At 35.8% G+C, this 25,747-nt stretch overlaps 1 protein-coding gene across 8 annotated transcripts in view; it reads left to right on the top strand.

The window, feature by feature from the left end:
* The window catches only part of dock (SH2/SH3 adaptor protein dock), a 180,521-nt gene that overhangs the window by 110,094 nt on the left and 44,680 nt on the right, over positions 1-25,747 (top strand). For all 8 annotated transcript variants that reach the window (XM_081769257.1, XM_081769261.1, XM_081769256.1 and 5 more), the window contains one exon: positions 20,379-21,153. In XM_081769257.1, the coding sequence (XP_081625383.1) occupies positions 20,379-21,153 (775 nt within the window). The remainder of the gene's footprint in view (positions 1-20,378; positions 21,154-25,747) is intronic.

Below are 25,747 nucleotides of genomic sequence, written 5' to 3'. Positions count from 1 at the left end.
GTTGGGTTTCTTATTTCAGTGGTCTACAAAGGGTTAAAGTTATTTTAAACTTATATACACTGAAGTATAACAATTCATATGTTCATTCAAAAACACGAACTCACGAAAATTCGAACGACGGCGGACGCGTGGGCCATTTACGATAACGCGTGGGCCATTTCATTAATGTCTTTGAGTCTATTATTATTATTATTATTATTATTATTATTATTATTATTATTATTATTATTATTATTATTATTCACACTTTCCTTTTGTTTTAATTATCTCATGATATGAATATGTAAACACAATTTTTAATATTCAAATAAAAACTAATTGTTATATGTAAAACAACATATTATTCGGCACACATGAATATTTAACGTAAACATCATATTAAGTATTATAATTCAACACTGGATTTAAATTGAGTAAGGACATAAACATATTCAATGTAAGTATTATATTCAATGCCATTTTACAACTAAAAATAACACAATAAAATATAACACAATCCAAATATATTACGATAATTTTAAAGGTAATGGTAATTAACACAACATCAAATAGGAAAATAATATTTACTTATTCTAAAATAAAATATTGTCAAACTCGAAGTATATATGAATATACCGCCTGCGTGAAATATGGAAGACCCTACTCCAGTAATTCTATTTACTTTTCCCATCCCCGAAGCAAAGTGGAAAAGACAGAAAATAAAGTTACAAATTAAAAATAATATAGAGGGGACAAATACGAAAATTGCGTCTCAGACGCGTTACAAAATATATCTTGAGTGGGACGTTTGCTTCCATGATTTCAAATTTAACTTTTTTTTTTTTTTTTCGTGTTAAACGAAAAGATTAACACAAAATATATGCAATAATAATTGCTTACAACGAGCACATGAGTTTTATTTTTAATGAACACATAACATTTTTTACTAATTCCATCCTTTCTTCTCATTTTTTTTTTTTTTTTTTTTTTTTTATTATTATTCCTTCGTTTGTGATTCAGTGGTTCGCCACGTAGGCGTGTTTAGATGGAAAACAAGGCTGCGGTAGCCCACCACACAAGTAGGAGTCAATCACCCTAAGTTGATCACTGTGATCTTACCAGAGTGCTAATTAAACAAAACGAGAGGATCAATAAAATTCACTAATACAAATTTTAAATTATCAACCTTGCACCATAAAGATTCGGCAAGATATTTCAGATACAAATCTAATTCCAAAATTTCATCAAGGATTTTGTAAATTCTATTTAAGTTCTATTTTCGAATCACATTGGTTTGAAAGTTTTACAATTACAGCATTGATAGCATCATACGTAACCTCCTCAATACAACTATTTAATTCTGAACTTTTACTTTGTTCTTTTAAAGTTTTATCACTTTTACTTCCACAATGTTTAGTAGCCAAATTGAGCCAAATATTTTTAGTTTCCTTGGTTGATTTCCAAACTTTTAACCTGTCTACAGAATGTAATCCCAAACATTTACCTGTGAGTGGATCCGTTAGTTCAAATATCTTTTTTGAGACCTTTTTAGAACACAATACAAATGAAGACATTTTGAGATTCTTTTATCTATTGCTGAACTCAAATTTGTTTGTTTTAAGAAAACTAGGTCATTTTCTTTTACCTTGTACTTAGTTTCTTGTTTCTGATTATGCTTAACATTTCGTTTACGAATAATCTCATTTCTTTTCAAGTCTGCCATGACTAATTAATTATCCCACAATGCATATTCGTCTTCTTCCTTTTCATTAACAACAATACCAAAATGTTTAAATATTGATTCAGATGGTTTTACATTTAAATGCAGACTAACAGGACTTACTCCCAAACTACTACAAATTGAAAAATTTAGTAAAATTACAATTTGGGGGAATGAATTTTTCCCAAGCTGTGTGGTCTTCACTACAGAACAATTTGAATAAACGATTGGTTTGACGATGGATCCTTTCAACTGGATCGGAAGAAGCGTGATACGGCGTCACATAATGTATTTTAATTCCATATTCTGACATTTTTTCTTTAAAGTTTCGAGAAATGAAACAACTACCATTGTCTACCAAAATAGCACTAGGAATACCTAAATGTAAAAAGATACAATGATTCTAAACAACGTAAGACACATTTAGTGGTAGCATTTCGCAAGTGAAAACATCCATAATTGACAATGCATATTTATAACCTGATGAAGAAGAAATATATGGTCCCAAAATATCACTTGAAACAAGTGCACGAGGACTGTTAACAGTAATACTTTCCATTGGTCTTGCCGGAGGTGGAGTTTCTACTTTTGTTTCCTTACATATAATACAATCGTTAATGAAATTACTAATATTTTTTCTCATTGGTTTCCAATAACAAATTTCGTTTACGAAACCAAAAGTTTTTTCAATTCCAAAATGCCCTCGTTTACAGTACATGTGTTCTACAACAATAAAAACTAGTGAAGGTGGAATACAAATTCTCCAGGAATCTGGGAAATGGAAATTCTTGTTTAAAAGTACACAATTTTCAAGTTAATAAAATTTTTCAAGGTTCCTGTTTTTCATCTTACAATATGGGTTATTAGGATTTTGAAAAAATTCAATAATTGAATGATATTCCGGATGTTCACGTTGTTTTTCGATTAATTCCTGTATGGTCATATTTCCGATGAAAGATGGTAACGTTTGAAGGTTATTCACTGTATGAATTTCACTTTTAGGGGCCAAAACGATGCGTGACAAAGCATCACTGGCTTTATTATCAATTCCACGGATATGTATAATCTCCAGGTCAAAACTTTGCAGTTCGAGGCTCCAACGGGCCAAACGAGAGTTCCAATTTCTAATTTTATGTAGATCCACCAAAGAGTTATGATCTGTATAGACTTTGACATGTTTACCATACAGTAAATGTCCCCATTTACGAATGGAAATCACTATCGCTAAAGCTTCCTGTTCAGTTGTAGTATATGCACGTTGAGCTTTATTTAGAGTTTTACTGCAAAATCCAATGATATTGCTTTTACCATCAATTTCTTGAAAGAGTATGCCAGCTACCGCTACCTTTGAACTGTCTGTGATTAATGAAAAATCAAAATCAAGCTTCGGATGAGTAAGGAGAACGTCTTGAATTAAACGATCTTTGAGAGACTGAAAACTACGTTCACATTTTGGAGTCCAAATTCATTTTTTCCCTTTCTTGATAAGTTCGAATAGAGGAGAAACTGATTCTGCAAACTTATGCACAAATTTCGAACACCATTCAAAAAAACCTAATACTTTCTGTAATTGTTTCATGTTCATAGGACGAGGTAACTGACGAATAACTTCGATATAAGAAGGATCCTTACGAATACTTTCAGGCGTTACGACAAGACCCAAAAAATTAAATGTAGTTTTACAAAATGAAGATTTCGAAAGGTTAACAGTCATATTAGCGCCATTTAATTTAGCAAACAACTGATCTAACAAATACAATTGTTCTTCAAAAGAAAATGTTGGGATACTGAGGTCGTCGATATACGGTGCAAGTTTATTGTATAACGCATAACCTAACACCTTTTGTAATGCATCAATTAAAGCAACAGAACCATTTATATACCCAAATGGGATTACTGTAATTCTGTACATATGACCATTCCACGAGAACGCAATAAAATCACGAAGATTTTTCAGAGATAATGACTTGTGAGTATGACGACACAAGATTAGTTGAGCTTACATATTTAGCACCAATTTTATTTACTTTCAATTGTTTCAATTTAACATGCCGATTCTACTCAGTTAAGTGTCGGCTACTACTATAGGTTTATTTGTATTTTTCTTAGGAACACAAAAAATGGGATAGCTATGTACCGAAACAGTATTTTCAATAACACCTAATTTTAACCATTTTTCAGTTTGTTTATCAATGCTTTCTTTAAAATGGTAAGGTAAGATATACTGTTTTTTGACAATGGGATCAGTAGTATTAACATCTATAGAATATTCGTATTGATTACATCTATTTGGTCTAGGAATTAATTCGTGCGGTTGGTACGCACACATTGAAGCTGTAGTACAAACACAAAATACATAAATACCTTAAGAAAAATATTGTCCATCGCTAGCCACCACTTTCGCCCATCTGTCAGGCAATGTACGGATTCCGTGACGAAAGAAGTCCTCATCCTTGGAAGCGATCCAGTCAGAGACCCATGTTTCGATATCTTCTGAAGAAGTAAACCGCTGTCCAATCAAATCGTTGTTCATGCAATCGAACAAGTAGTAGTCCGAAGGAGCAACGTCTGGTGAATACGGCGGGTGGGGTAAAACTTCCCATCCGACATTTTCTAAATAGGTTTTGACCGGTTTTGCGACATGTGGGCGAGCGTTATCATGTTGAACAATAAGTTTATCATGTCTGTTCTCCCATTCTGGTCGTGTTCTGGCCAGAGCTTGCTTCAAACGCATTAATTGTCGTCGATAACGTTCCCCATTCATAGTTTCACCCGGTTGCAGCAGCTCATAGTACACCACACCTTTCATATCCCACCATATGCACAGCATAACCTTTGCACAGTGAATATCTCGTTTTGGTTGTGATGGACCTGGTTCACCTGGTTTCACCCAGGCCTTTTTTCGTTTAGGGTTCTCGTAATGGATCCACTTCTCATCACCCGTAATAATTCGATGCAGAAACCCCTTTCTGCGCTGTCGTTGAAGCAGCAATTCGCAAATGGTTTTTCGTCTTTCAACGTCTCTGTCTTTCAATTCATGTGGAACCCAATGTGACATCTTTTGAATCATTCCCATGGCTTTCAAGCGTTTGGAGACTGTTGTTTGATCAACTCCTAATGCTGCTGCAAGTTGTTCCTGCGTTTGACACGAATCCTGCTCGAGCAATGCTGTCAATTCTTCGTCTTGAAATTTTTTTGGCTGTCCAGCTCGCTCTTGGTCTGCCAAGCCGAAATCACCACTTCTAAACCATGCAAACCACTTCTGACACGTTCGCTCAGCTAGAGCATGGTCACCATACACTTCCACCAAAATACGATGACTTTCAGTCGCACTTTTCTGCATGTTAAAGTAATGCAGCAGGACACCCCGCAAAAACACTTTATCAGGCACAAATTGCGCCATGTTCACTTAACTACAAACTGGTGTTGTTGACGCTTTAATCCACTGCCCTATACTACGAACGATACGCGATGACAGGGGTTTGCAACACATGTGTGGATACACGGAACTGTGGGACGCTCCGTTCGTTGCGCCATCTCTTGTCCACCCGCACGAATTAATTCCTAGACCAAATACCTGGGTAATCAGTAAATAATTTACGATGTTTTACCAACAAATCAAACAATTGTTGTTTTTGTTCACTATTCAAATAATGTTCACTATTCAAATGATATTCACTATTCAAATGTTCACTATTCACTATTCACATTCATGTACCTTTTCCGCAATTTCGTTTATGGTTGCTACAGCATGTACATTTTCAAAAACAATATCATTTTCTAACACATTATCACCACTACTTTCCTGCTTTTAATGTTTATTACAGTGTGCATTTCTAATTTCATCATCAATTTCGGATATTTGCAAACCATAATATTCAAATAAAAAATTTTCCTCTACAGTTTGATTAATATTCAAATCCTTTACCCTAAAATCTTTAGAATCTTTTCTAAATTGTGAATATGCTTGGTCTTGCTCATTTAAAACACGGAAACACTCTTGTTCTAATTTGTTTCTTTCTAAAACCAAACTGTTAATTACAGGACATACTGAAGATGAATAATTGTGGTCGGATTCGAACTTTGAACTTTCATCTGAAAGATAACCATTTTCTTTTAAAATATATATATATATATATATATATCAACAGGTTTATTTATTCGATCAGCATATGTCAAAATCATCTTAGGTCTATACCCACTAGTTTCTGTACTACATGATTTTTCAGCGAGCATTGGAACAACGACAACTTCCTTTCCCTTAGAAAAACTAATTATGTTTTTCGAAAAATCTATCATAGCTCGGGCTAATGTGAGGAAGTTACGTCCTAACAGACACTCTGTGTTTAGTTCAGATACAACCAAAACTTTTGTGTCAAACGTCAAACGTTGTGTTTCCACACAAACATTTATTTCACCCTTCATCTGCTTTTTTCGTTTACCTGAGTAATCTACTAAGAAAATATGGGGTGCTGGTTTTAATTGCGGATGGGAAATTACGGAAGAAATACGTTTCCACGACTTAAAACTAAGAAGAGACGCCGACGCACCTGTATTGCACAGCGCTTTCAATTGTGTATTTAATATTTTACAATGAATTTCTGCAGTTCGAGTATCATTACAATTTTCCATATCTTCTGTTATTTCGGTTTTATCTTCAGAGATTTCTATATCCCATTGAATTACATTATTAATATTTTTACTCAACATTACATATTCTACAGGAAAAGTTGGGGTGAGTGCGTTTTCATTATCAAAATTTTGAGCATTACTAACACTTTCATTAGCCCTACCAGAAACACTCTCTCGGCAGAGCATTTCTAGTTTAACGGTGTCTGTCTACTGTGATTACCTGGTGGTGAAGGAGGAGGAAAAGTACGAGGTTGACTAAAATTTGAAACAAAGGGTAGTTGGTTACCAAAATGAGGAATTGAAAACTGTTGGTGCGTATACCCACCACCATATACGCGGCTTTCATTAGTGTAATTTATATTTTCCTGAGTTCTATACGAATTGTGAGTGCCTTCATTTTCAGAATTTTGTTGAGAATATACATTTTTAGGTCTACCCTTATGCTTGGGATTTTGATTTTTACCTTTACCTTGAAAATGCTTTTTATTTTTATTTTTAGTTTAGTATTGCGATTCATTTACCTGTTGTTCATTATATTGGTTCTCCTGAACATTAACCTGATTCACACGCATTTGTTGCTTATGAAATGCATTATTTGTTTTAGAATTTTCATTATTTTTTGACAATGTTTCAAGATTTTGAACAACATTTAACATAGTCTGTAAATTCAAAGATGGCAACAAAACTGTTTTTTGAAGTAGTAAGGCAACAACAATTTGTGTTCAATATGAATGCCTCACTAACGTTTTTATTCAATTCTCGAATTCTATGATAACGATCAGCTACTAATTGGTAAACTGTACCATCAACTTTAGGATCATACCTTTTTGATTGCAACACAGACATTTTTCCTGCTACAACTTGGGGAGATTCGAACTGTTGTTTGAAAGCAAATACAAAATCATTGTACGATTTCAAATCGGGTTTACAAGTAATAAACCAAGATTTGGAAGACCCTTGCATTAAAAAATCTAAAATATCTAAATACTGTTTTTCAGGAATTTGCATTAATTTGACATTTTTCTCAAATAATTTCAAAAAATTAGATGCAGTAATTTCACTTTCATGACCTAAAAACTTTTCAAAAGATTCAGTATCACTGTGCTTGATGGGCCTAGCATTTTTAATCTGCACCAATTCCCTGTGATGGGTACGATTACGATTTTTACTTTTGGATTTTAATTTAACGTTAGTGTCATAGCTATTGTTAGTGCTCTCACTACTACTACGACTAGTAGAACTGCGAGTTCGGGAAGTACTAGCTACACTAACATATAGTGAATTAGTAACTACGAGTGTTACTGACGCTAGTAGATCTAGATTCAACGTGCAAGTTCAAAATTTGATTTTGCGTAATTGACAGTTGGGTTTGTAACATTCGTAATTCTTGTTTGAGGTTGCTAGGTCCTTTTTACTCTGAATCTGAATATACTGTTTTGATTCCTTTTCTCTGTCGTTAGTTAATTCTGCTACACTGCTGCTATAGCGATCTACTGTGTTTTTGAGAAAAAGTAACGATTGATTAATACGATCAATTTCCATGCCACAATTATTTACACTACTTTCGTTAACTGTTATTTTCTGCATGCACTGAACCACCTGTGCTTGGTGGGTTTGGATTCTACTTTCGATGTCTGCCAACATGCTTTGATTACAACATTTTTTTCTTTTCAAGATTTACAATCCTACGATCATGCATTTCAAGGATTTGTTGATAGTCTTGCTTTATTTGTGTTAGAGAACTACTATTTTGCATTTCAACCTGTTGAATCGCTAGTGACAACTCATCCCGCAATCCTGTCAACTGATTGCAGGTTTGAATTTTCATTTCACTAAATCGATCATTTACTTCTATTTTGAATTTCCTAAGTTTTCGTCTCATACTTTCTATTTCAATTTTGATTTCTAATTTAAAAGCATTACACTCTGTTTCTATTCTTTGCATACCGTTCGTAATCTCTTGAATTGATGTATCGTGTTTTTCGCGTAATTCAGCTACTTCTATTTTCAAACTATCAACTTGTTTAATTAACTTAGTATAGTTATTTTTTATACATTGGTTAGTTTCATTCAATTCCGTAGACAACTTTTTCACGGCTTCGAGCAGTGTTTCTATCTCACATGTAGTTGCCATAGTAAAATAATATATCCCTCTACAAAACACACAATATATAAATTAAATTAATAAAATGGCATTGAATATATATATGGTGCCACAGTCCGAAGATTCACCTTCTCCTACTGAAACATCCGTCCCTGGAAACGAGCGCCATTTATCATGGTATCAAGGTTCGGGTGCTTTGGATTACAACAAGGAGACTAGGTCGCGTGCCCACCGTCACTGACGGGTCCATAACACTACAGTAGTGGGATTAAAACCTCTCTTATCCATAGTCTCAAAAAGAAACTTGTGAGGAGCACAAAAGACAAAACTAACACCGGATGGTTGCAGAGAGAGACCAGTGTGCAAAGGTATGTGCAATTGCACTGTGCTACATTTAATACACTATACCTATGACATAATGAAATACTAAACATGCATGCAGTACAACACAAACAAAATAGAGTTTGTTAAAAAAAAAAAAATAGTGGCCCAAGTATACGATTTAGACGCGCACGAACGATCCTGGTGAAGACGCACGGATATCGCGGTTTTAGAGATTCAAAAGATTACGCGATAATTCTTGAAGACAAAAGATATGTTCTTCTTTCCAGAATCACTTGGAAAATTAGTTTCTTCGAAAGGGTTTTCAGGCTCTTTTTCCTCATTTCATGATTTTCGGTGTTACAGAAGAGTTATCTTGATAAATTTTAACTCACAATGATATATGCACAGGTTATTTGAATAAGTACATGTTACTGGAGGTGTCAATTTTCACATTTCATACAAATGATTTCAAAATTCAATAAATATTAATCGTTTTTTGAATGATGGAGGAGTAACGTCTAGCACGACGCACTTTCAAAGTAAAACTCGTGGCGCCTTTTCTGCGCATTGCGCCTTGTCGTCGCTCTGACGGCGTATAGATACACTGGTGAAATAAAAGATAGTTCCAACACAACACAACTTTTAAGTAATCTCTGTGCTAATAAAAGTTGGTTAATTGAATAACATCTTATTGGGAACGTATTAATCACATTTAGGCACATAATTACATACGTAATAATAATGTTATAAACGTTATGGCCTTTACGTCTTTTTATTACGTTTATTGGGATAAATAAGATTCTCACAGCGAAAAGTAGCACAGTAATGCGTTGGTCTCATTTCGTTCTTAAGCTAGTTTAATATAATCCATTCCGTTTTTCCGACCATAGCCTTCACTCAACGCAATAATATTATAAGTATGTGTGATTGTATACAATTTCGTTTTCCTCTTTCTCCAATGTCGGCGTAGTTTCTTGTGTATAAAATATCAAAGTGCGAGAGGAAAAAATATATTTCATGGAATTCTCTCTCTCTCTCTCTCTCTCTCTGTCTGTCTATATATATATATATATATATATATATATATATATATATATATATATATATATATATATATATATATACTTAGTGATTTAAAAAAAATAAAGAATAGATATATTATTCACAGTTATATAGCAACAAATAAGATAGTGCCTAACGTACATGAGTTTTGCTTACAATACAGTAAGAAAAGCGAAAAATTGTTTCATTGTACTTTAAGAAAATGAATGAGTGATGTATATTTTCTGTTTCAGCTGGAGTAATGAACAACATGTGATTCTACCAAGTATTGATCCTATCTCCAGCTAAATGCTCGGTAGAGGTGGTTTGTCTTGGGTTGAAGACGAAAGCTTGACCCTCATTATGAGAGATTAGGTTCAAGGTTTTTCTGCACTAACTTCAGTGATCTGAGACTCTATCATTTCCTTTCCAAATTTAAATCATACAGTTTTAATCTTAGTCTACAGCAAGCTCTCTCAATCTATTTCATATCACAACTCCCTTTTATGACACCCTGCTGCCAGCAACCGCATATGTAATTTGCGGTTTGTGATAAGCTTTTTGATTATTGCTGCTTATCACTTACAGTTGTATATATGTATAGCCTTTCATTAGAATTGTGTTTTAATATTAATTTTTTATTATATTTGTATTTTAATATGCAGTGTTTTAGCAGTTCACTTCCTATTTTATTCCTACTGTTTTCTTTTCTTACTTTTTTTTTTTTTTTTTTTTGTTATAATTTAAAATTTTGTTGAAAATTCTTTCCTGTATTTCACATTAAGTATGGACATAAAAATATGTCTATCAAAATAAGAAATTCAAATAATTTGAGATCTTAATTAGGCTAGAGCAATCAAAAATTAACGATGCCATTTTTCCCTAGGTTAAATAATGAAATTGCTGTAGCTTGAAACAGTATAGTAGTCCAAGATCATCTCCTCCCAAAAATGAAAATGAAGTGATAAGTTCTCAAGGGTCATTTATTCCTAAAAAATTAAGCCATGTTCCTCTATCAAAATACGTTAAGTCCATCCCATAGGTTATTTCCCAGCGATTAGATGTATAACGTTATCCTACTTTGAGTTCCAAGTATAGGGTAAAGAGTAAGAGGGTAAATACATCTCTGAGGTTGTCTACCAAAGTATGAGATCCTAGATTGTTTCCTTACCATCTTTAGAGATTTGTTGAAGTTTAGCTCGCTGTCCAGGATCGAGTCTATATGAGGTGTGGACCTGCAATTTAAGTTGGAATCAGATCACTGTAATCCATTCAGATTTCTAGTTCTCTCCCACGGGAAATCGAACTTGGGATCACATCCATCAAAGGCGCACGCGGTAACCACTATACTAGCGAGGAGGGTTTTAAAGTGTTAAAAAGTTTATACCATACTTCCACGTCCAAAATTAAAATGTGGCAAAATTTAAAGTGAATAACAGAAGTACAGCGCAATTCTAGCACTATCAATTTTCCCTTCTGTTTGAAAGTTGTGACAACATTTTAAGGTGAAGTTAGTCCTTCCTATTCACTCATCAGTGTTAGGTGATGATGTCGTTATAACTTGAGATCTGAAGTAGACCAGGTGGAAATCGGTGAACCCAAATGCCTGTGGACCAAACCACGCTGGGCCAAGGTCAAAGGTAGAATTGTAGTTTCCATACACCTCTCCGATGTTTCTATTAACTTGCCTCCTAATTTTTGATAGATCAGAATTTTTTAAGCTATGCATCTAAATTTCATGTTTTACCTTGGTCGTGGAGATCACACTCCTTTAAACATTACTGAATTAGTTATCTGAACTTGCGCAAATACTACTATGGATAAAGGTTGATTAAATTACCAAATGGGAGAGGTGATTAGTAAATTTGGTATTGGCACAATGAAAACAGCAATAGTTGACAACCTTAATTTGCCAAAGGAGCACACAACTTGGAGTCACGATCTCGCTGCTACCACGCTGCCACTTTACGAGAGAATCACAGCAATATGTTCGACAAGATGAGCCTGTACTGCTTTTTGCCGACCATTCCTTTTTTATTTCTTTGATTTTTTTTTCTTCTCTTACTCATATTTTTATCCTCTGTGAAGAAGACTCCAGGTGAGATCCGGAAGTTTAAAAGCATGAAGATTATTCAGAGATCAGAAGATCAGTTTTAGACTTCCTTCCAAACTAAGGTGCATAAGGTCGGGAGTCTTATAGAACGACTTTGTCAGTCCGTCCATTTGTCGACAAATATCAGTCCAAACCAATAAGAGAATCGAGATATAATTTATCGCAGTCGATTCAGCGTCCGAAGAATAGATTTGATCTCCTCTGTTAACTCTCCATTCAAACAGAAAGGTTCAAATTAGTTGTTTCCATTTTCAGTTTTTATCGCCATGGAACAGAAATGTAACAGAAATCGAGAAACTTCTTTTTTTTTTTTTTTTTTTTTTTAATCGATTCAGCATCTCAAGGCAGCATACCATGACTTTTCCAAACACAGGCAAATCTGGAACCAGTTTTAATACTTATTGTCATAAAACAAAAATGGTAATATATAACGACAAGTGGTTTCGTCATTCGATTCAGAGTGTTAAGAGAACATGCCGCAACACTCTACCAAAACTGGAAGTGGTTGAAATGTAATAGTACTTCCGGTTTTAATACTGATATATTTAAAAGGAAAAACGGTAAGAGATATACAGATTTAGTTTTTTGCAATCAATTTAGCTTCCTAAGAGTTCCCTCCCTGTTCCCTCCCTTAACCATTTATTCAATTCGCAAGTGGTTCGAATTAACAATTTCCGATTTCAACCTTTATCGTCATGGAACAATAACAGTAAGGAATAGCTAGTAATGGCGTTTTGATATGTATTTAGCGTCCGAGGAGCAGGTTCTGTCTTTGATCTTATTAATTTTGCAGCTAGTAGTTATAGATGTACTACATCAAGTTTGAGTATTGAATTCGCATATTTTGGAAGTGTACCGTAGCTTCACACTGTGAAACGAAACTCACTTGTTCAGTGTATGAGATAGTTCATAATATTCTTGAGCGTGTTAGCATGCCATGTGATTACAGATGCATTTGAGTGTGTGAGTGAAATCGTAGGGATGTGAAATGAGAATGTGTGATTTCAGGTCATTCCAAACATTTAAAAGAAACATAATGAGAGTACATACAAGAAAACACAATAATAAGTGTTTACCTTGATCAGATTTTATTTGTATTCAAGTAAACGTAGTTACACATTTAGAATGAGCAGTAAACTGATTAAAAAAAAAAAAAAAAAAAAAAAAAAACATTATTATAGACTCAGTAATTATATTTATAACCAGGAATGTTCAGGTAATGAGCAAACACCCAGAAAATTGATTCATGCGAGAATGTAGGTTTTACGTTTTTATTAACTGATTGTTGGATTTGAGTTTTGCGTCTCTTTCATCAACGAGGCTATATTGAGACATAGACCCACAACTTAACGTGGGATCTGAACCATATGAAGAGCTCCTTCGTGGCTAAACGGTTAGCGTACGCGCCTGTGGCGTGATAGACCCGGGTTCGTTTCCCGGTGGAAGCTCATATGGTTCGGATTCCACGTTAATCAGTAGGTCCACGTCTCATATAGCCTCGCTGCTAAACGGGACGTTAAATTCAAAATCAACTCAACTCAACTGAATCACATGAACTCCCGCCGAGGAAAGAACCCAGGCATCCCTCGTTAAAGACGCGTACGCTAACCATATAGCTTTACGTTTTTTTGTTGATAATTCAAAGTAAGACTTTTTGTTGTTGGTTTGTAGGAGAGTTCTTGTAATATGAAAACGTAAAATTGTATTTTTGGTCTCTTTTATGTATAATCATTTTTATAGTGAAATATATTTTAGTCTTTTTGTTTTGTATTATTTTTTATCTGAATTTTTATTACAGTTACAGCAAATTATTTATTATGCTTACGAGAATGATAAGTAATATTTGTTCGATATTGATAATATTTAACAAATGAACTTGTTATTGTTGACATAGTTTTAAATTGTTCATGACTACTTATACAATACTCGAATCACCTGATTTTTTTCTTCGCAGCGGTGAGAAATAATGTTGCATTAGGTATTGTGTAGCAGGAAAAAGTCTGGTCAGTGAAATCGAGTGAACACAGTCAATGACTGCTTACTTGGCTAATGACAATATTCGCTATTCATTAGCATTGCGATTTAAATCTACCAGAAAAAGAACTCTTCAGGGTGTTACCATTTTATCTGTTCCCCTGCCATCTTGCAAAATTGTGTCATTGACTGGAAACAACATCTGGATTATAAGATGCATATGGTCTTATTAGAATGTCCGTATAATCATATGAAATAGATTGTATTGTATCTGTGAGCTCCCTCGTGGTTAAGCTGTTAATATAGGCGCTGTTAAGGTGGGAGACTCGGTTCGATTCCTGGTGGGAGCTCATGTGCCTCTGATCCCACGTTAAGCTGTAGGTTCATGCCTCATATAACCTCGCTTCTAAAATAGGTGCTAAACTCAAAATCAAATGTCTTTCGACCATGAACACAGGACCCACATAATATGCAACTAACAGCATTACAGAGTCACCGCCGTATTTCACGGTAAGGAGGAGACAGTACGGATCATAAGCTCATTCGCCGTCCACTCAGTATAAAAGCAGTCTCTGTAATGTGGGTGGAAATGAAGTGCAAGAGGACTTAATAGACTATATTACGTGTTTCGAACCATTGGTGGTCCATATTACATGTTTTCGATACTATTTTCTTCACCCTAAAGCGCTACACTTAGTAATTACCTGTTCGAAAATTGCAACCGGACCGCGGATGTTTAGGTGGTGCTTATGACTATTATTTCAATAGACTTTTTGACATTTCCACATTTTCATAAGAACTCTTCGATTCAAAGATGGGAAGAGGTTGAATGTAAATGGCTTACACAAAGATAGTTTATTTCGAACCTATGTTCAATAAATGTTTCGTATGTACAAGGGGTGTTCGTTTAATCCCCAAATTTTTTTTCCCCCCTCAAGCAGCTCAGGAGTATTAATTGTAGCTCAGAATCCTCACCGCATGTGTATGATATCTCATGATGAGTCACAGTGTTACCCTTTCTGAGCCTAGGCAGTTTAGTACAGTAGTCACTTGATTGCGTACAGTGCGTTGTGTGATCCGTGTAGGCTGGTGAAAATGACGAGCGCAAGGAAGAGCGAATCTGTGTTAAATTTTGTAGTAAAGTAGAAAAACTGTTGCACAGAAGTACAAAATGTTACAGGTAATATTCGGTGATTCATCAGTGTAATGATCTTACAGTGGTTTGTAAGTTTCCAGACTGAAAGAATGTCCGTGGAGAATTATCCACGTCCTGGTCGCCCGTGAGTTCAAATGAGGAAAAAATTGCTAAGATCAGTACACTCGAGAGATTCGATCGTCAACTAGCTGTCCAAGAAATTGAGGGAAGCTAAACATTTCCATTGCGGCGTGTATCGGAGATATTCATGTCGAAAATTCTTACTCAAGATCAGAAGTACACTTGTGTCAGCACCAACAGGGAACTGCGGAAACAGCCGCCAACAATGCGACGTTCCTGGTCAGGATGAATCATAGATTTACGAATATGGTCCCGAAACCAAGGTAATGTCTTTTCAATAGAAGTTGGATCCCCGAAAGGCCGAATAAGCCCGATACCGGGAGAAAACGCTAGTTTTTTTTCTTTTTTTAAATACATATTCGGGGTTGTGCATCACGACTTTTTTTCTCCGTGGCCAAGGAAGTGTAAACAGCTGTGTTATAACGGTTACGCGAATCCGTTTGTAGTAAACGGCTGAATAACTAGGTATCTCGACAGTGGCGTTTGCACCATGAGAATGCTCCGTGTTAGACGTCAGGGATGGTGTTCGACGTCTTGAGCAAACAGCGTCCGTGCATATAATATCTCTCCTCTCATTCGATCTACTTCTATGTTGCTTTTTCCTGCTCCGTACACTGAAATTCACGTTAAAAGAGAAAGGATTTAACCATCCTGGATATCCAGGATAACATGAGTGAACTAAGCGCATTCCACAAGAGGTGTTCTAAGACTATTTCCAGTGATGGCGACAAAATTGAAATCGATATGAAGATGCAACAGGAAAGGACTTTGAAGCAGGACAAGTACGAATAAGCGGCAGGTCGTCCCTAGGGTGTTTTATAGCATTAGTTCTGGAGTTAAGTGAACAATCCATGTGCAATAGGCGTAAAACTCAAAAAGAATGGATTTAAAGTGATCTGCAGTTGTGCAGAGAACAGTCGTAAGAAATATTACTTACGTAGAAAATTGGTGTATCCTTGTTTAATTGAGTTGAGTCTATTTTGGCATGTGGAGCCAAACATAACTACACAAGAACTTAATTAAAAGGAAAGTAAATAAATAACACTCTAGATAGGAAATACGTGGCTTTCAAACTTGAGATTACGTATACAAGAATTATTTTTCTATCAGAAATTGTTAAGGAGAGTAATATAATAAGCGTTTCCACAAAAATACTTACTTTATTTGTGTAATACGTAATTCATATATATATATATATATATATATATATATATATATATATATATATATATATACAGGGTGTTAATGGACTATACCGACAAATTGTAAGAGGTGATTCCTTACATCAAAATAAGAGAAAAAGTTCATATGGACCTGTGGGGAAAAGTGCATAGTTTCAGAGCTAGGATTGCCCTAAATCGCGAAAAAGCCAAATTTCAACAGGCCCTCTTTCGAATTCCAGAAACTGTGGATGGTGGTCCTTATCAGCGTAAAGAAAGTCACGCATAAGCAATCCAAAATGCATATTTCATTAATTTTCACTGGGTGTACAGACTATTCCATATAGGGTGAAATTCCCAGACATGTCATCACCCAAATTTTGAGATGTGCTCTGACTTTATGATTGATCCAAACTAGCCTTGATAGCAGTGAACACAGAATCCTTTGGCGCGATGTCGGAAGTGTTAATGATCGTCAACAGCACGGTTTCTCGTACTCGGGAAAACGCATCCTGCAGTGTTTTCTTTCACGCTTGTAAGTAAAGAAAACTTGAAATGTACCGTGACGAAATACATCACATCACACATTTTTCCAAACACAAAAAAGCATGGAGCTGCCCGTTCCTAACACTTCCGACTTCCCATTGTTGTCAAGGTTTACCTCCTGCTTACTTTGGACCTTCCTTGAAATCAGGGTATATCTCAAAACTCTGTTGAGAGCATATCTGAGAATAATACCCTGTATACCTATTGAAAATTGACGGAACATACATTTTGGATTGCGTATGCGTGGCTTCCTTTACGCTGATAAGGACCACCATTCACAGTTTCTAGAATTCGAAATAGGACCTATTGAAATTTGGCTTTTTCGCGATTTTGGACAGCCCTAGCTCTGAAACTATGCACTTTTCGCCATAGCTCCATATGAACTTTTTCTCTTATTTTTATATGAGGAATCACCTCTTACAGTTTGTCGGTATAGTTCATTAACACCCTGTGTGTGTGTATATATATATATACCGGGTGCGTCATTTATAATCTCGGTAAGTACTTGACTTGTCGACTTCAAATAAACGTGAGAATGCTTCTTATGACATACCAAATTGTCCTATAAATTTTAAACCGTAATGTACTTATGGCCTTTTTCGAGTTATTACACCATATCCAAACTCGACTTTTGTCTTTTCTGTTATGTCAACACTGTTTAACGAACCCATCTAAACTTGGTGTCAATTTAAACCGTTCTGGCCAATATTTAAATTATTGTGCATAACTATTGTGTGTACCTCACTCCCTGTGTGTGCAAAAGGCGTTTAAATGTGACACATATTTAACGTTATTTCTCGAGAAGTTTGCAACACTGACCTGCGGGTGGCATATCTTTCGTCTTCCTTTTTAGTGTTGAATTCAATTATGAAATACAATTTAGGTCGTTCCATTTAAAAAATCATAACTTTATATTGGGTTGACAACACTGTTCATCCGGTGATGTCAAATAATACGTCTACCAATGTGTCCCTCTGTATAGTTGCTTCGTGCAAAGTTTCGCTTCTCTCTCTCTCTCTCTCTCTCTCTCTTTTGGTTTCTCCGTCATCAAGGTTTGACATTATAAATGACGCACCCGTTATATATATATATATATATATATATAAGGCTTATATGATACCAAGTTTATCTTTTTATATTTTTATTGTCTGTAATAAACCAGAATAATGAAAAATCAGTTTAGATCCAGAATTTTACGAAGAAGAGCGATTTGAGGTGATGAGCATGCTCAGACTTGTCTTCGGTTGACCCGAAACTTTACTGTGGTGGGTATTTTCTTATGCCTCATGACCTCACCGCCACCTATTCGAAGATCGAGCGGGTAATTAGAATATGACTGATGCACGGAAGATAGAACCCTGTTGTCAGTCCATAACTGGTTGAAACGATTCGCAGTGGGGCGCTATAATTGCCCATATAAGAAATCTCCCTTCATTTTTAAGAGTAAGAAGGATAATAATATAAGCTTAGAGCGCATTGGCCGAAATCTATCTCACTATTAGTTTGACCACAGCCTTGCAGAATCCAACCCAGTGCTGGAGCTGCTTGCGACCAGGAATGGGATCTAATATGGTAGAGATAACATGTGTCTTATCGGACCCAGTAACATAGGCAGTGCGCCCATTTGAGATTGAGATGAATCTCTCCTTCAGTAGGGTAATTTTAGGAGGTAGCGAACGCCTTGCAGAGAAGCGAGAAATAATGACAATGGCACCAAATGCTATCATAAATTACCCAACCAATGGTCCATACTCGTATGGCCAACAAGAAATTATGTAGCATTAAAGAGTTCTAATGTAATTCAGTGTATAATGTTTGCAAGATATTAATGCGCAACAATAAGAACAAGAAGTTGCAAAAGTAAAAGACCTGTAAGTAGCCCACGCTAAAGGTACTTGTAGGGTAACTGAATGATTAGCACGCATTCAGTGTATACGATCCACATAGTATTTTCAATTTTAATCCAGCATCTTGTAGCATTTGGTTAGATATTTTTATGTGAGAAATAGTGAGATCCAGCCTAGAAATCAAGAAATAATGGCATTTTAAGTCTTCAATATATTTAAATACACACTGACCATCCAAAACATTATGACCACCTACCTAATATCTTGCTCCTCCATCTAGCTCGTAGGACAGCAGAAATGCGGTTTGACAGGGAAGCAATGTGGCCTTGGTAGGTGGCTGAAAGCATAGGGCACTTAATTCCTGATAAATTCCGTGGATAGGGGCGATGATCTCGGATCTGATGTTCAGTGACTCCACAGGTATTCAACTTGGAGGATTGGGTAAGTTTGGGAGCTATTGCAGCAATTCACCACTGCTTCCCGACCCACTGCAGCATAATGTTGGCCCTGTAATAAAGCATTGTCTTATTGAAAAATGCCATTGCCAGCTTGAAATACGGCCGACATGAATGGGTTGAGTATACACGATCAGCTACCGATACCTTCCGACAGCTAGGAGCCATCATGGTGCCCTCCACACACATTACCGAACCCATAGATGGCCATAATGGTTCCCCAAATCATAATGGAGCCACCACTGGCCTGTCGTTGTTCTACTGTGCATGGATTCTGAACCGGCCATCGATGTGATGTAGTCAGTATCATAATTCATCGGACAGTTCAATGTTCTGCCATTACTCAGCAGTCCAATGACGATGGGGAACTGTTAATTCCAGTTATAATCTGGGATGCCATGCCGTAACATTGCTATACGTGTGGTATGGGTGCGGTGATCTATATTAACAGTGTGCGGTGAACTATGTGCTTAGACACACTTCTGCTTTGTCTACTGCTAAAGTCTGGTATTGATTGTGCCACAATTTGTTTCCTATCCTGATGCACCAACCTTGACAGTCCAACATTTTAATGAGATATGGTCGCCCCATGTCGTGTTGTTTGGTGCTGGTTTCTAATGTGGCTTCAGCGTTTTTAGAATAAGTTTTATCTTCACTTTCATTCTTCTAGTCAAACAAAATTTCAACGCTGAACACCATTAAAAAATGGTAAAAATAGCGAGAAGCAGATTTTTTATGTGGTTTCAGTACTGCAAGAACAGTTTTCATGTTTAACTTCACTCTTCTATTTCAACCGGAAATGGTACAAATTACTGTTACTTGCAGCTTTAATGTTTTTTTTCACATGGAGAGAGAAAACGGTAATAGGAGCCGACAAGCTTTTTTAATTTATGGATTCAGTGTCCGAAGAATAAATTTCATCTCAGCTTTATTCTTATACTTAAAAATCGGAAGTAGTATGAATTAGTAGAACTTTAGGTTTCAGTACTGATTTATATATGGTAATAATTGTAAGAGATGGCGTTTTTGGTATGAATGTAGCGTCAGATAAACAGGTTCATCTCTCACATTATTCATTTAATGCAGCCAGAAGTTATAGATTTAGTTTAATATTAAATTCACATATACATGTGTAATTAATTTTGTTCAGTAGTTAAAAATTATCCATTATAGTGTTTTCATGCAACTTATCTTTCATTTTTTTCAGTATAAAAAAGAAAGTGAAAAAAGGATCTGGTTCGAAAACACTTCCCTCAACCAATTCACCATCGCGTGTTGTTGAATCTCCAACTTTGTCAAGAAGGGTTGCTGTTGACCCGTCAGAAGCAATAGGAACAGCAGTGGTGAAGTACAACTACCAAGCACAGCAAGCCGATGAGCTGTCTTTAGTGAAAGGCACAAGAATTCTAATATTAGAAAAAAGTAACGATGGTTGGTGGCGAGGACAGTATGGTAATAATGGCGGCTGGTTTCCTAGCAACTACACTCAAGAGGAAACGGATGATGATACTGTTCATACATATGCAATGGCTGAAAATGTTCTGGACATTATGGTGGCTCTTTATACTTTTAACTCTCAAAATGAGCAGGAACTTAGTTTTGAAAAAGGTGACCGGTTAGAAATATTGGATAGGCCAAAGTCGGATCCTGAGTGGTATAAAGCGAGAAATGCTCAAGGACAGATAGGGCTGGTACCGCGAAATTATTTACAAGAACTTAGTGAATATCTAACGGAACCATATCGTGGACAGGCTTTAAGGGACAGACGTGATGGCTCGTTGGATAGAAATCCTGAACGAATACCGAATGCTAATTGTGATGCCATGTCACAGAGCATGCAGTCGTTGGCATGTGCTGTTGATCGACCTCATCTTATTGGGAAAGATTGGTACTATGGGACAATTACTCGTGCACAGTGTGATGCAATATTAAATGAGCATGGGCAAGATGGTGATTTTCTTATCAGAGATAGTGAAACCAATGTAAGTATTAATAAGGAAAATCATTTCTGACAAAGTTATCATATATTAAACCTTATATTACTTAAATCGTATATTAGTTAAATCTTATTAAAGCAAAAGGTAAAGTTTGTTTCGTAATTAACGTTAATTCCAAATGTAAGTACATTTAACTTCATTCCAGTTCTGTTCACAGCAGTACAATTTTCGACTGCTATTACAATGCTCATCTTAGAAAAATACTGGAGAAGTTATTGTTGTCTTGTGGTAGAATAATTTATAATGATAGTTGAATGTGTTTCCATGTTTTCCAGTACATCCTGTATACAGATTAACACTCCCCATGATTGACCCGTAGTGTCCTCGCTTTCTTCTTTGCTATTTTCTGTTCATACATGCCTGATGACGCTTTAAGAAATGTAATGAATAGCGATGAATTGTACATAGCATTATGTGTATGTTTTAGGAAATGTTCTTAATAATTGTTAGGTTAGAGATAAAATATGAAATACTGACGTTGGACTTATCATTAGCCACAATACAAATGTTTGGAACAAGCAAGATTTATGTTGATAAGTACGTTATACAAATACCACATGATTCAAAATATCAGCACTTATTATGCATTTCATATGTATTTATTAAATGTTTCCGTTCTCTTTACTATTCTGTAAAGGAATTTTCATCTATACTAAATTCAGTGATATAATTAACGACTCGTAAAATTAATCTCCGGTTGATTTTATAGGAGTTTGTCGCCTTTTTTTTTTTTTTTTTTTTTTTTTTGCTTATTCTCCATACTATTCAAAAAAAAAAAAACTTTTAACTTACCAGTATCTGTAATTCGTTGTGACTTCCAAAAACTAATGGCAATGCCCATTTGTCTCGGGTATCAGAGCAAAAACGATGAGAAATATCAAGACGCGGCATTTTGGAATTGAGTTAGCGTCTCAAGAATAAGTTCCCTCTCTTCAAATCGGAAATGGTTGAAATTTACAATTTCCGGTTTCAGCGTTGATCGTCCTAGAACGATAACAAGTGGCGATAATCAGTGTTTTGGAATCCATTCAGTGTCAAGGAAATGTACCATCTTCACTCTCATCTCTCAAAAAAACAAAAACGGTAAGAGTTAGTGAGTAATGGTTTTCTGGGATCGGTTCAGTGTTCCAACAAAGGATACGTCTACTCTGTTAACCCTATATTCAAACGAGGAGTGGTAGAAATTAATCTTTCTGGTTTCAACTTGATCACCTTAAAACGAAAACGTTAATAGATAGCGAGAAATGATATTCTGAAATTGATTAAGTGTCTCAAGAATATTGTAAAGTCTAATCGGTAGAATCAATAACAGTCTGGGATTTAACCCATCACCAAACAAAGATAATAATTTAGTGTCTATCTTCATCACAAGTCAAGGTAAAGAAAGGAAATACTTTTGCACCGAAACCCCTTAGCTCATGGCAACCTCAAGATTTTTAGGTTGTAGTTAGGAATCCCCTTAGCTGATAGCAGCCTTCCGAGATTCGGTAAAGTAATACTCCTTCGTTCAGTGCGACCTCGAGAGCCGGTGTTTTAGGTTATTTGATCAGTGTTCTACATAATTTGGACGTCTTCTGGTCCTCTTTTATAGATGATTCCTAGGTGGTTCGTCCCTCCGCGGGTTCCGTCGTGCTGCCTTCGTATTTTCATGCTCGATGAAATAATGCGCACTGAAAGGTGGAGATCTTTACACCTCCACACTGAAATAATTATAATAATAATAATAATCCACAAGATTATTTTGAAAAACACAGTTACAATGCACTAACATGTGGTTACAGGAAAACAGATGCACTATGAGAACACAAAATAATGTAAAACACGGTTGTAGTATGAGGACACTAAAACACCATAAATCATTTAAAAAAAAACATTTGTATTGAAATATATGAAAAATAAGAAAATAGCACTATAGATCTGTTTAGACTAAGCAGGATCAAAATGTTATTATCTTCCTCTAAGTGGTCAGAAAATGCTATCTAACTAACTCACTCACTCACTCTATGGCCTTTGGAACCCGGAGGTTCAATGCCGCGTTCACAAAAGCTCTCCACTGACTTCTATCCTTAGCCAATTGGATCCAGTTTTTACTTTGTATTCCTATCTCTGCGAGATCCATCTTAATATTGTCCTCCCATCTGCGCCTAGGTCTTCTTAATGGTCGTTTTCCGATTGGTCTTCCAGTCAAGACTTTGAAAGCGTTTCTACTTTCTTCCATTCTAGCTACATGACCTGCCAATCTAAGCCTCCTAGACTTGACGACTCTAACAATGTTGGGTAAACCGTATAAATTATGTAGTTCCTCGTTATGAAGTTTCCGCCATTCCCCATTCCCGTTCCTCTTGGGTCCGAATATTCGTCTAAGGATCTTGTTCTCAAATACTTTCAGTCTGTGTTTTCCCCTCAGAGTAAGCGACCATGTTTCGCAACTATACAGAACAACAGGCATGATTATCGTTTTGTATATTTTAAGTTTCAAATTTCTCGACAGAATTCGCGACAACAAGAGATTTTGAACCGAATAGTAACACGAATTCCCTGCTTTTAGTCGACATTTAATTTCTTCGTGAATATGATTTTCCTCTGTTAATATTGATCCTAGATATTTGAAACTATCCACTTTATCAAAAGTATTATTTAATATTTTAACGCATCCACAATTTGCTGTATTAGGTCCCGACGCACTTCCATGTATTTAGTTTTCTCTGCATTTACTTCTAAACCCATGTCCCTGCAAGCGTTTAATAAGATCTCTGCATTTCTTTCTATTGTTCTCCTATCAGCCCCTATTAAATTTACATCATCAGCATATGCCAAAACCTGGTGAATACCGTTCAACTCTAGGCCCTGGTTGCTATCCTGGTTGCTCTAGGTCCTTATAGCGTATTCCAGAACAAAGTTAAATAATAATGGCGACAACGCATCTCCTTGTTTCAGGCCATTCTCTACGCAAAAGCTCGTGGACAAAAATTTCCCTACCCGGACTTTACTATGGGATCCATTTAAACATATCTTAATTAATCTAATTAGCTTTCTCGGTATTCCAAGTTCTGTAAGAACGATGTATAATGGTTTCTCTCCTAACCGAGTCGTACGCCTTTCTAAAATCAATAAATAGTTTATGTACCGGGGTATTATATTCCCACTTTTTTTCGAGTATTTGGCGAATGGTAAATATTTGGTCGATAGTTGATCGATTTCGTCTAAATCCGCACTGATAATCTCCAATAATTTCATCTGCGTAGGGGGTCAATCTTGCGAATAGAATATTTGTAAGGATTTTATAGGATGTTAACAGAAGAAAAATGCCTCGATAATTATTACAGTCAGATTTGTCGCCTTTCTTATGAATTGGAACAATGATTGATTCTTTCCACTCTTGTGGCAATTCTTCCTTGTTCCAGATAAGGAGAATAAGTTTGTGTATCTTGTTCCACAATTTTTCTCCACCAGCTAAAATTAACTCAGCCGGAATTTCATCTACACCTGGAGATTTGTGTTTCTTTAATTTCTTTATAGCGGTTTCTACTTCTATTCGGTTGGGTTCTGGAATATACAGTTCTGCGGTGTGTATCTCTCTTTCTCCACGCACATTAGTTTTTATCTGCGTGCTCAGCAAATCGTCAAAGAAATCTTTCCATCTATTTAAGATGTTATCCGTATCAGTGAGAACTGTACCGTCAGCTTTCTTTAATATATACGCACGAGGTTGATAGCCTTTCTTAAATTCGCTGATCCCCTTATACATGTCCCGAATATTTTTATTTTTACTATTATCTTCAAGTTCCTTAATTTTAGCTTTCAAAAAATCGTTTTTCTTTGTTCTAAAAGTTTTGGAAGTTCCCTGCCCGATATCTGCGAAATTTTGTGTAGTTATTTCATTCGGATTTTGTAGCCAGTGTAATTTTGCCTGTTTTCTCTGCTCGTTTAATGCATTCCTGGTCGAACCATGGTTTGTTCCTACGTATTTCCGCGTGTCCAAATTTTTCTTTTGCTGAAATGTTAATGCTATCTCTAATTTCAATCCAAGTATCTTGAACACTAATGCACTCCGAATCTTCTAAAACCGAGAATCTATTCGAAACTTCAATCCGGTATTCCCCTCTTACCTGGCTCTCTTCTAATTTCTCTCCGTTTTCGGACATTGAATATTACCTTTATTCAACGATAATCTCTCTCGTATTATCGCTGCTACCAGGTAGTGATCAGTGTCACAATCAGCCCAATTTAATATAAGTACACTAAGTCATTGATTACATGTATAGTCCGAGTTTCTTGATGGCTAAGTTCGGTGTAAATTTTAGTGCCATGTAAATTTTAGGATCTGTGTGTATCGAAAATAATGTCTGTCTGAATAGTAGGCGCCGACGAAGTAATCCTTTCTAATGGTAGCTGAATATCCGGGCGTAATGATGAATCTTTACCATAATAACGGGACTTACAAATTGTGAGACACAAGTAAGTGTTATGATCGTGAGAATGAAGGAAAGAATAATAGTTGGGATCAGAATGTGGAGAATCTTTCTAAAAAGGAAATGAAGAACATGAATTTTTGGTCACTCTGTATAAAGTAACGAGA

This window comes from Thermobia domestica, chromosome 8 (assembly GCF_964235325.1).
Source record: "Thermobia domestica chromosome 8, izTheDome1.hap1.1, whole genome shotgun sequence".
Lineage (NCBI taxonomy): Eukaryota > Metazoa > Arthropoda > Insecta > Zygentoma > Lepismatidae > Thermobia > Thermobia domestica.
This window is presented reverse-complemented; position numbering and strand designations above follow the sequence as displayed.